General features: G+C 36.3%; 1 protein-coding gene across 1 annotated transcript in view; it reads right to left on the bottom strand.

Annotated features, from left to right (window-relative positions):
- Nucleotides 1-13,065, bottom strand: part of Rundc3b (RUN domain containing 3B) — a gene marked incomplete at its 5' end in the record, with an annotated part of 188,377 nt that overhangs the window by 51,822 nt on the left and 123,490 nt on the right. The window contains one exon of the mRNA XM_004647763.2: nucleotides 2,275-2,421. Coding sequence (XP_004647820.1) covers nucleotides 2,275-2,421 — 147 coding nt within the window. The remainder of the gene's footprint in view (nucleotides 1-2,274; nucleotides 2,422-13,065) is intronic.

Raw genomic sequence — 13,065 nt, 5'->3', positions numbered from 1 at the left:
CTTCCTAGAACAAACTATAACTTAATAGCACATAAACAAATTGAAACCTAATTAGGTGTATATTTTTTATAACAAAGATCCCACCTTCAGCTGGTAATAGGCAGCCAACTGATCACAACTGCCTAAGATAAATGCCTCTTCACTCTGTGCCCAAATAAGGCCGGTGCTTAGCTGAAGCTCTCAGATGACTTCTCCATTTGCTTGTCTGTCAGTCTAGAAAAGTTTGTTGCTTCTATTGCTGAGCAGAAATCTCTGAACCTTTTCTGACTGGCACATTAAATGGGACATACTCGTTTTAAGCTAATGGAGTCATTAAATAGCACATAAAATCTGGAGGTATGTTCAACAGAATGACCAGTTTTCCTGGTTTTCTGAGATTGCAATTACTTCTGCTGCTATTATACTACTTTGTAAAAATCAGTCATTATTATATATTACATATACAAAGGGGCAAACTAGAGATACATTTTCCACTTTAGGCTCTTTACTGGCTCTTCAATAGGCAATTTTGAAGGCAGACAAGGATTCACATATTTGGCTCCCTTGAAGGATAATGTGGATATTGCAATTGGAAAGGCATAGTCCTTTAACTGACCAAACTTTAATGCTGCTACAATGTTTTCATAATTAAAGCATGAACATCTCATGTTCTTATATAGAAAGTGGTACCTTGGTTCACAAACTTAATTTGTAAAAGATGGCCAAGTTCATATTTGTTTGGGAAAGATGGCTGTAGTTGTTGTCATCACCCTATGCAGATTTTCAAATAAAAACAAAATTTTGTTGAATGCTTCTGTTTATGAACCAAATGATGTACAAAAAAAAAAGCATTCATGAATCAAGGTACCACTATAAAGTATATAAAGTATTACTACAAAGTCTATTTTTCAATCATAATTCAGAAATAAAATACTCTGTGTTTCCATGACACAACATTTGTTTTTTGTCTTTTTGAGACAGGGTCTTGCTATGAAGTTCAGGATGGCTTTGATCTCACTTTGTAGCTCAGGCTGGTCTCAAACTTGAAACAATCCTGTCTTAGCCGCGTGAGTGCTGGGATTATACATATGTACCACCACACCCAGCTTTATAACACAAAAGTATAATGAAATATATTCTAATATTAAAAAACTTCATAAGAGTATATAAAGCACTAGGTCCCAAATACATGAAATATCCCAAGTCAACACTGTGAATTACATGCAGAAACATAATTGAGCAGTTGAAGAGTAGTACTGATTTATTTCACAAATGATTTGCTCACCTTTAATACTCAATGAAATAAGTAAAAGCACTAAAGTCCTTGTCAATTCTAAAGCAATAAAAGGCCAAATACATTGAATTCTATTTTTGATAAAGAAAAAAGCAATGTCTGAAACACCGCTTAAACGTATACTGACTAACTATGAAAGGCGCCCTAACAGCACAGGTGTGAATGTGACTCTGTCAGAGAAATCTAAAAACAAAGACTCTTTCAAAGAGAAAGAAAAAGAGGGTAGACAAGAGGAAGGGGATAAAGGACAGAAAAAAGCCAAGAATGGAAGGAAAGAGACAAAAGGGAAGGGGAGGGAATAAAACAGAAAACAGGAGTAAAGGGCACCATGAAAAACAGAAGACAGAAATATAGCTGAAGACAGAAAAAATTAGTGTAAACAAATAATTTTGATGCATATGTCAAAAGAAAGTGCAAAAGTAGTCAATCTGTTAAAATCAAATTACTTTGTGTTAAGATTTTGCAACTCACTCAACACTGAGGCACTGTAACTAATGAATATTCCTGAACATTAGACAGTGAAACAGCAAAAGGGTCTCTGCTCATAGGTGGAGTGATTACATATTGTACTCTGTAAAAATTAGCTTTATTGAGAATGAACAGAGTTATTTCAGACCACAAAGAACAAATGTATATCTTTCATCCTTTCATGGCATTTAATGTTTTCCTGACAAAGAGGAAAACTAATTCTGGGCAAATATAACTTCAAAACTAGAATTGAAAAGTAAGCAGCTCATTAGATATAAGCACCTATACATCCCTGAAGGACTGGCTGGTACAGTAACATTGCATAAGAATCTCTCAGATATTTTACTTCCCCAGAGTGCCTTGGCTTCAAAAATGTTAACAAATTTTGTTTTAATGTTACCTTACCAAAGTAGTCCTAAATCTATCTTTGTTCTAATAAATTCAGAAGAATAACTGAGACAACACTGTGGATTGCCACATGTTTTGGGACAAGTGAATTTGTAATTAGTTGGAAAAAAAAGTATTACACTTACTCATACCACTGTTTATTGTGTTTTCGGTAAAGCAACGTATCCAAGGCAACAGCACTGGCATCCAGAGCTCCTGGGGAAGGCCACTGGTTGGTGAGGTGGGCAGTTAACTCTTGTCTTGATCTTAAATCATTATTCTTTAACACAGTCCTGTGAATATTAAGATGGTGAGTGCTTTTGTCTTCACTGTTCTACAATGGCAGAGGAACCTAATGGTATCAGTTTAGGCTCCCCAAAGTATTACTGTAAAAATAGCATGTCAGCAGGCTGTGGACAAGCTACAGAGAAGCTGGCTGGGACTACCACTGCTTTTTCTTTTCTTTTCTTTTTTTTTTTCCATGCAATCTATTTGTACCTTTCATTCTTTCTCTACTGGTGACAACAGATCACTACTGTTGAAATTCAAACTTTCGATTGGTTCCACAGAGACTATTTCTAAAGACTACAGATTCCAAGCAGCACTTTTACATTTTAACTAAAAAACAACAGTGATTCCCAGAAAACACAGGCTATTCAATGCAGATAAAATAGAAGAGAAAGTAGATTCCATGTGTGCGTGTTTTTTTTTTTTAGCTTTAAAATTTAGAAACAACCTATAAAAATAATGAAACTTTAAAAAATCAATTAAAAATGAAATGTTTCAGAATAAGTGCAGCTGGGTATGGTGGTGGCACATACCTATAATCCCAGTACTTAGGAGGCCAAGGCAGGAGGATTGTTGTGAGTTCAAAGCCAACCTGGGCTACATAGTGAGTTCAAGACCAGCCTAAACTACAAAGTCAGACCTTGTCTCAAAAAAAAAAAAAAAAAAAAAAAAAAACCAAAAAAACAGAAGAATTATAAAAAAAATCCATAGGATCCCCACAACTCTTCTTGACAGAAGTGATCACTAATAAACATCTATGAAGATGATTAAATAAATGGCAATGTACTGATCTACTGGAAATATTTCAACTTTAGAATGGAGCCATTCTAATAATTCATGGTTTTAGGTTTTATAGAAATTTTGTTAATAACAACTTGCCAAAGGATTATTTTGCCAACTGAATATTGTCAAGTAACTCAATGATTGATTTTATAGTTAAAGAAAATTTATAAACAAAATTCTTTAAAAATTTTAGTTTATTATGTGTATCATAAATAATGTTTACATTACTTGTGGGAAGTTGTTATATATAAGAACAAAACTAAAACAACAGAAAAGTTCTTATGCTACTTTTTCAACACCCTAAATAAAGTATGAAGTGCTGGCAGTATAAACCTTTCTAAAAGAAAATCAGGGTACATACCCCTCTCCTTCACAATGATTCTAACAGTCCCATATTTACATGCCTCTAACAGGTTGCAGGTAAATATTTCAGATTGGACATGATATCTATATATGTTAAAAATATTTGCTCCAAGGATCAAAATGTATCATGGATAATGGGAAATGGGGAAACATTCAAATGAGAAGGGGAACAAAGTAGGACAGAGAGAGAAAGGAAGGAAGAGACAAGTAAAAGAGAATAGAAGGAATCAATGGAAGCAAAGTTTTTGTAAATACAGATGGGGAGAGGGGTTGAAGGGAGGTGAGAGGTTTGAGGAAAAAAGAATCAAGATATATCATGTACATATACAAATTCCCTATAATGGATATAATCATCATGTATATCTAAAATATATCAATAAAGTTAATTTTTAAAAATATTTGTCCCACTATCTTCAAATAAAAATATTATCTGGTGAAAGCACTATGTTCTCTCTGAATGTGATATGAAAAGCAAAGTAGGCAAAAGCCAGTAACAATGTATGCCTTTAAAATACTGTTTTTGGCTAGTGGCCATAATTTCATTTCAGTAGAAAAAAAGATTTAAAATAATTGTAAGATATTTTAGTGCTTCACAATGAAAACAACAAATCTTTACAAATACTTTAACATTTGTGGAAAAATCATATAAAGCAGAGATAAAGATTATTGGTTAGATAATCTATTAAAAAAGTATCCCTAGAGCTTGGGATGTAACTTTCTGGCTCAGTGCCTGCTTGGCAAGTACAAAGTCCTAAATTCAATTCTTGATGTCAAAAAACTTCCCCAAAACCAAAAAGAACTCCGAGTGTGGGATTACAGGTGTGCACCACCATGCCACATCCAGTTTAGGAAAAAACTACCGTTATTTTTGGTACTTTTAGTAGATTTTTCCCTTTTACACATTCCCTCTTTTGATGGTTTCAAGTGAAAATCACTGAAAAATAACTTCAGTGACATAAAGGACTGAGGAAGTACTCAGAACAGGAAGGGAAAAAGCAAATGTGTTACCTATGAGAAAATGGAACTGTGGGAAATTGGTTAATGATAAGTAATTGAACCATCTCTAATTTATCATACATTCTGCCTGAAAACTTTTATAACTCATAAAATAAAAAAATCCTGAAATTTCGTGAAAGTTTTAACAGTGGTCTGCAGATAATTTTTTTCCTAATGACAAATTAAGATGGCATCTTTAAACATTTATCTTAGAAATCCAAATGCTACAATTTTCTACAGACAGTTGCCTGTTCCTCTGTAAAAGAATATATGAGATTTTCAGTGTAAGGAGTAGTTATGGTTTCTGTCTGGGAAGGATCTAATTTTCATCTTTGTGAGGAATGTGGTGACAGTAAATTGTGGCTATCACCTTGCCATTGTAGAGAAAGGCTATAGGAGAACCCTCAAGCAGGCCCTCTTGGAGCACACTGCGAATGCACTAAGTTAAGATAAAACCACATCCCTGGGATTTGCATTTAGAGTAGACAGACAAAGCCATTTATTCATGGTAGCCCCTGCTACCACTCCCCTGCAGGACCCCAGCCTACCTCTTTCCAGATGTTCTTCTTTAAAATGTATGCTAAGATTCCTACCACTGCGCTGGCTCCAGCTTTAGACCCACTTCTCCAGTCCTTGAAATTCAGGCAATTATGAGGCCAATTCTAATACTTTTAATGCTAAAACAGTTACTGAAATAGCAAGGTGCCAGGCTACACTATTAGGAAAAAATATTCAAAACTTGACATCTCTTTGTCTTTGCTTCCTAAGCTGTCACTACAGATCCAAATATTTCAAAAGATCAAAAATATCCATCTCCCAATATCCATTTCATTTTATACCTCTTTCATGAAGATCTTCAGACTGTCCAGTGATATAACTTGTGTTGCTTTGTAGTAAGTCTCATAATTTAATAATCAATTATAATAGAACAGGAGGTGTTTAGACCATGATGGCTCCACCTTCATGGATTAGTAAAAGGGCTTGAGGATTCTACTTAGACCTCTTGGTTGTTCCTGCTTTTACCATTTTGCCTTCCACTATGGGATGACACAGGATGCTGCTTCCTACCACATGCCTGCTGGCATGAACTTCTTTGACTTCCTGTCCTCCAGTACTGTGAGCCAAACAAATGTCTGTTCCTTATAAACCACCCAGCTTTAGGTATTACAGGTAATACATGAACTACGACAGTATTATGACAAACCTCTGTTATTTTCTACTTATCACTCTTCCTATGTACTATAATTCTTAAGCACATGGCATGACAATATAACAGAGCTACTACAGTACTTCCTGGTTTTTTTTAAACTACTTTGGTGAAACAGGATGATCTCACAGATGCCATATGTTTATTGCTGGTCTCTGCTCAGACTGAGGGCAGGGATCATTTCATCGTTTAGTTACCAGCACACGGAATGGGTCCTACACATCCTATATTTTCAATAAATATTGTCAAATAAATGAAAGAATATTAAAAAAGAAGCTTCAAAAGCAACTTAATTCCAAGAGGAATAATGAAATCTTACTCCATTTAAAGCCTTAAACATTTTTATTCAGTTTGGAATTTTTTTGATCCAAAAATGCTGGAATGGTATATGAATATCTTTTTTCATAATGTTTATATGAAAGCATTCTTAATTTGTATGTGTAGTATAATTTTTTTAGTCTTAGACATGGTTATAAAATAAAGATTCTTTTTTTAATGTATTTAATACAGGGTCTACAGAGGTCTCACTACTCAGATCAGACTTGTAGTGATTCTCCTGTTTTCAGCCTCCAAAGCACTGGGATTACAGGCGTGCACCATCATGCCCCATCTCATTTGCCGTCTCAGTGTGCCCTGGGAGTGGGGCCAGTAGGGTAGCCAGGGATTGAACCGTGATCCCTGCATCTGCCTAAGGAGGTACTTTAGTCCACTGAGCTATCTGGCCAGTCCTTAAAGATTTATTTTACATAGCTTTGCAATTATGTCTCTCCAAATAAACATTTCAAAGAAAATCCCCCAAAGTATTCAACTATCTAAAAATTATTAGCTATTTAACTATTTACTTTTGAAATATTCTTGCCCCCCAAATTAAACTCATCTCTAATCAAGAGCCTAAAAGCGGGGCCGAGGAGATGGCTCAGTAGAATAAGCACTTGCCTGGCAAGTGCAAGGGTCTGAGTTCAATCCCTGGTTCTGAAAAAAAAAAAAAAAGAAAAAAAAAAAAAAAAAAAAAAAAAAAAAAAAAAAGAGAGCCTAGTGGTTTTCAACCCTGGCTGAATTTTAGAATTTAACTTGACAGAATAAACATTATTTATAACATAAAAATTTTTTAAAAATCTCATTATTTTCCCAATATAAGATAAACCTTGGCTCCTCACAGGAATGCCTAATGTCAAGTGTGAGGCAGGAAAATCCCAAGATGAACCTGGGATACCTAGACAAAGGGATCATGTCAGAACACAGGAATCAACTTGAAAATGATTCACTTGCTACAAAATGGGACAATCTGAGCTAAAAAAAAAAAAAAAAAAAAAAAAAAAAAGGAACAAAAATACTAAAAGCACAATGAGTGTAGACCTTTCTGCTACAATGCCAGAACAAAAAAAACAATCAAAATAACAGGCCTTTTAGGAAGACTGAGCTAATGGCTCATGAATCAAACTTAATTCAAATGCTCTAACTGGAACACAAAGAAAAACAAACAGTCCTACTCAAACTACAAACCCAATTGAAAATATGTTAAATTACACAGTAAAGACATAAAAATTCATGCTTTAACCACAATAAGGAACCTTTGCTGGACAGCATAGAAGAGTTTACAGTGCTGGAATTGAGTGAGACTTGCCATGAAGGCAAGGGCAAAAATGAACAAACAAGGACCAAAGAGCTGCTAACGATGGCCCCTGGAGACTGACCCAATGGGGCATTGTGTGCGGCAAAAGAGCACCATCTATAGGTGTCAAGGCACACTGAACTCCAGGAAAAGCCATCTAAATTAAGGTGACCTCTGCCACACTGACATCATCTCTTGATTTATGAATTTTGTACAAGCTAATTTACATTGTAGAAAATATAATAAATAAAATAAATATAAAATCATAATTCTACATACTAAATTTATAATACATACTTATCCTCCAAAAGAGAAAAAGAGCAACAAAAATATTAATATCATATACAATGATTATAAAGTAGGACATCAGCATCTTATTCTGAAAATTAACACAATAATGTAAGAATTATATATCAAGTTAACTCCTAAATATCCGTATGAGGAAAATTTCTTTATACTGAATTCCAATCAGTAAGTGTGGAAGAAATACAAATTAGAAATTATTTTTCAAATCTTAATGAACTAATTTCTTTGGGTGTGTGTATTCACCTATGGTTCAAGCAACTAGATGAAAGGCTGATAATGGTTTATACAAAGGAGAAATTAGACTGTCACACTTGAATCTGAGAAATCACTAACAGTAAGATAAACAATGCACTTCCCTATATGGTACCACATGAATATTACCCCAATAGCTAAATTAAAATTTAATCCAATCTGATAGAGAAATACCCAGCTCTGACTGTGCATCAGGAATACACGGGAAGCTTTTCAAACATACACTTGTTTGGATCCCACATTTCACCCACTACGTCAGCCCTCTGGACACATTCAGCTATGTATCTGCTTTGAGAAAAATGTTACATCTCCCTGGGTGATGCTAATATGCAACCAGACTTAAGAGTCACGGATTTAGTTAAGAGGATCTGTTCACACGATGTGCAGCACAAAATGGCACTTTTCAAATCAGAATGAGTCACTCAGTCCTCTGGGAATCCTGATGAGGCAAACCTTGCTCTGAGATGACAGACACACCTGGCTGGCTTAGGATAGACAGCGTGGGGATCAGTGCTGTCCAACAGAACCACAACAGGGCCACACATTTTACATTTCCAATAGTTGCAGGTGAAATTAATTTTAAAATGTACTGAATGAACCCAAATATCCAAAATATTAAAATATAAAGTGTCTGAGACTTTTTATTCTCACTGTTCCCCACCGCCTAGCCTGTACTCCCCTTCAACAGCGCATCTTGAGCCAGACTGACACATTCAAGTGCCCAACAGTTGCATGTGGCTAGTGGATAATGACCTGGGTAGTGAAAGTATACAAGACTGAGTTAAAGAAAACACCATAGGTTATTCCAGAATGTTGGACATTCTACAGAGACAGTATGCAAGAGAGACTGTAAAGAGGTTCTAGAGGGGTACATCTACCTATGACTTTGAATCTATGCTCAAAAAACAAGTGTACAAAGAACTTTTTAGAGGATTGGGCATGATGACATATGCCTTTAAGGAATGCTAAGGCAGGGAGATTTTGAGTTCAAATCCAGTCTGAGCAACTTAGTGACTCAGACTCTGTTTCAAGAAACAAAGAATAGGGATATAGTTAGAGGCCTTGGGTTCAATTTTCAGGATGCCAAAAAAAAATTTTTTTTAGACAGCTGAAAAATTGGATTGAATGATTGGATAAAAATGTCTCTAATTTTAGTAGGAGTGATTATGTGAGAAAATAATCCCTTCTTTTTTTTTTTTTTTTTTTTTTTTTTTGTGGTACCGGGGATTGAACTCAGGACTTGCACTTGCCAGGGAAGTGCTTCTTCTACTGAGTTATCTCCCTGGCTCCCTTTTTTAAAGTTGAGTACTAAAGTATGTATAACAGAAGGATATGATTTCATATCCTTCAAATATAGTTCAGTCAAAAGAGGGAAAGAAGACTAAGAGAGCAAAAATGAGGGCTTTTCCCAGGGTTACATCCTTAGCCTTTTAACTTTTTTTTTTGAGACAGTTCTCACCAAGTTGCTAAACTTCTCAGACAGGAATGAATTTGTCATCCATCCCCCTGCCTCAGCCTCCCAGACTGCTAAGAATACAGGCATGCAGCACCACATCCAGTTTATGATTTTTTTTTTAATTTAATGGGAGAGTGCAGGTTAAGCTTGCTTGGATTAAGAGACACAAGTGGATCCTGAGGAAGCAGGGTCGTTTGGAGGTGTTCATGAAGAAAGTATAGTTTGGGGACAACACATGATCCCTGGTGCCTTTCTCCTGGCAGTGCTCCTCAAGTAGCTTCACCCCACCACACCCCACTCCATGATGCTTCTGCATGGTGCCAGCCCAGCCTGGACTACAACATCTGTATTGGGCTCAAATGGAAGTACTTCTTTAAGCTGGGGGTTGGAGGGAGATGCTTTGCCACAGGGATGGGAAAGCTGACTAATACAGAGCACTTAAAAACTGATAAAAATGGAAAGTGCAATAGTTTTAGGAAAGAGTGTTAATTTTAACTTTAAAATACCTCTATTAGAGTAAACTATATACAAACTATCTTAACCACTTTCAGTATATAGTTCCATGGCACTACATATTCACAGTGGCATTTAATGATAACTATCAGCCATCTCTCTTGTGTTATAAAACTGAAACTCTACCATTACACAGTAAGTCCCCATCTGTCCCAGCCCCTACTTTCTGTCTCTATAATTTCTAGTATTCTAAGGACAACACTTCAGTGCACTCACACAGCCTTTTGGTGACTGGCTTTTTCCACTGAACATAAGTGACATTCTCAAATGTCATCAATGACAGACTGAAAATTTTCTTTTGTTTTGAAGCTACATAATATTTCATTGTGTGGATATACATTTGGCTTTTTGATTCTTCAAATGAAGATACATTGTGTGATATTTTTAAAAACTGATGAAGAATTTAATGTGCACGCTGCTACTCTGGGGTAGGTTGTTCTGAATATGCTTTTCAGTCCCAATTAGCTTATTGTATTATGTCCTTATATTTTGTCTAGTCATTCTATCAGTTATTGGAATGGGTAATGAAGTCTACAACTATTATTACAGAACTATCTCCTCCCTTTATTCATTTCCATTCACTCCCCTATGGGAGGATTGAGTCTAAGGCCTTAAAAATGCTAACTAAGCCTTTATCACTGTTGTATATCTGCAATTCACATACATTTTGATACAGGGTTGCACAAAGTTTCTCAAGGTGGTCTCAAACGTGATTGTCCTGCCTCAGCCTATCTTGTAGATTGAATTACAGGCATGTACACTATGCACAGATAATTCTTGTCATTTCCTTTTTTTGCTTTATATATTTTGACTGTCATTAGCTGCAAAATAGTACTTATACTTGTTACATCTTCTGGCTACATGAATCTTTCAATATGTTTTTCTTCCCTTGGGAGATGAATTTTGTTGTTTTAGATATACATAATGATCACATGTGATGTAGGAAATTTTTACCCACAGATGATGTATCTTGTTTCATTTTTTCCCAATCCCCTCCCCTCCCTTTAACCTCTCTTCCCCCAATTTACAAAGCCTTGTTTCCATTTTTCTTCTGTATTTATTTTTTTGAAAGAGGGTCTCATTATGCAGTTTGCACTCACAGTGATGCTCCTGTTTCAGCTTCCCCAGCGCTGGGATTATAAGTATGCATTACTAGGCCAAGTTTCGAGGCTGGCATGGCATGTCTGATTTCTGGGGCAGTAAGGCATGTGGTACTGGGGTTTGAACTCTGGACCTTGTGCTTGCCAGGCAGGCGCTTAGGCTTTCAAGCTATCTCCCCAGCCCTTTCTCCTTTATTCCTTTTTGTTCCTTCCTCCCCACTTCCCTCATTTCCCTTATTCTTTGCACATATTCTTCCAGTTTCCAATATCTATTAAGTGTTTTGGTCTTTACTCACACTTTTTGTTACTTACACCTGAGAAACAATGCAGTATTTCCTTGTGGGCTCAATTTACTTTACTTAAGAATATGGTCTCAAGGTGATCCATTTGCCTAGAAATGTCTCAACTTATCCATCTTTGGCCGAGTAGTATTCCATTGTATAAAAAAACAAAACAAAACAAACGTCTTTATCCAATCACCAGCTGGTGGACATTTGGGCTGTTTCCAAGCTACAGCTACTACAAACTTTGCTGCTATAAAGATGAATGTGTGCAGGTATCACCGTGGTATGCTGCTTGTAATTCTTTTGGGTGGATACCAAGAAAGGGAACAGCTGGGTCACATGGAACCTCTAGTTTGTTTTTGAGGAATGCACACACTGATTTCCTCAGTGGTTGCACCTGTCTAAACTCCCACCTAAAGGAGAGAGGATTTCTGCCACCTACAGCCTCATTAGCATTTGTTATTGGTTAGTTTCTTGATACTAGCCATGCTTTCTTGAGTGAGATCACTCAAAATCATAGTGTTGTTTTAATTTGCATCTCTTGAATGAACAGTGATGCTGAACATTTTTTTGATATATTTATTTGCCATTTTTACTTCATCTAAGAAGTGTCTATTTCAGCTGCTCATTTGTGGATTGGGTCTTTAAATTTGGGGGGATATTCTTTTTAGTTCTTTATATATTCTAGGTAGTAGTCCTTCATCTGACGAATAGTTGGCCTTATTTTTTTCACACAGAGTTCTCTCTTCACTCTGTTGATTTCATTTGCTATTTCTGTTTTAATATTTAGATTTTTATACATTTTGACTTTAATTTACTGCATGGTAAGAGATATGATGTAGTTTTAATCTTTGGCATGTGGAAAGCCAATTTTTCAAGTACCATTTATGAAAGAAACTAACTTTCAGTGAAGGTATTTGGTCCCTTTGTCAAAGATGGCTAAGTATGTTTGGAATTGTTTCTGTGTGTCTCGGTTGCTTTTCTTTCACTGGGACAAATACCTGAGACCCAAAATGAAGGAAGAAAAGGTTTATTGGGCTCAGTTAGTGGAGGTTTCAGTTCATACTCAGCTGGCTTCAAGGCAGGTGGCATGTGACAGAGGAAAAAATAGCAATGGGAGCAGATGCTGCACTTGCCCTGGGGCAGGTAATTTGCATTACAATGTGAGGAGGGAAGAAAGGCTAGCTAGTTGCCTGAGATGCTGTCACTTCCTTTGGCTGTCTTGCTTTTTGCCTCTGCCATGAAAGGTTGCAAGGAGAGAAGAGTAACTGAGACAGAATTTGGTACCAGAGAAGTAAGGTTGTTGCTCTGACCATGATCATGTAGCTCAAAGATTACAAGCTTCTGGGAATGGCTTATGGGAAGAGATAGGAAAGGTTCAGAAATGTTACATACAAGAGAAGCGCTGGAACAACTTCAGCTGTTCTGTACAGGAGATGCCGGTGACAGCGCAGAAGGTCAGAAGGCTGACAGAAAGCCTGCCTGTAAAGACCAGGCTGGGGAGGTTTTGGCTGGGAAGAGGGACTACACTGGTTGTTGGACTTCAGATCATTTGTGTTATGGCTTGGCAGAAAGTTTGTCTGCATTTTGCTTTATGTCCAGAGACTCCACTTGAGACTGAAATTAAACACGATGGACTGATTAATCTTTCAAAAGTAATTGAAAGTAATTGCAAAGCAGCCAAATACTGAGGCAGTAGCATAGCTATTGTTGGAGGCATTTAGTCCGACTTACGGTCTTTTTCTTTTTCCTTTTCTTTTTCTTTCTTTCTTTTTTT

This window comes from Octodon degus, unplaced genomic scaffold (assembly GCF_000260255.1).
Source record: "Octodon degus isolate 3935 unplaced genomic scaffold, OctDeg1.0 scaffold00323, whole genome shotgun sequence".
Lineage (NCBI taxonomy): Eukaryota > Metazoa > Chordata > Mammalia > Rodentia > Octodontidae > Octodon > Octodon degus.
Note: the sequence above shows the minus strand (reverse complement) of the source record. Positions and strands in the feature narration are given on the sequence as shown.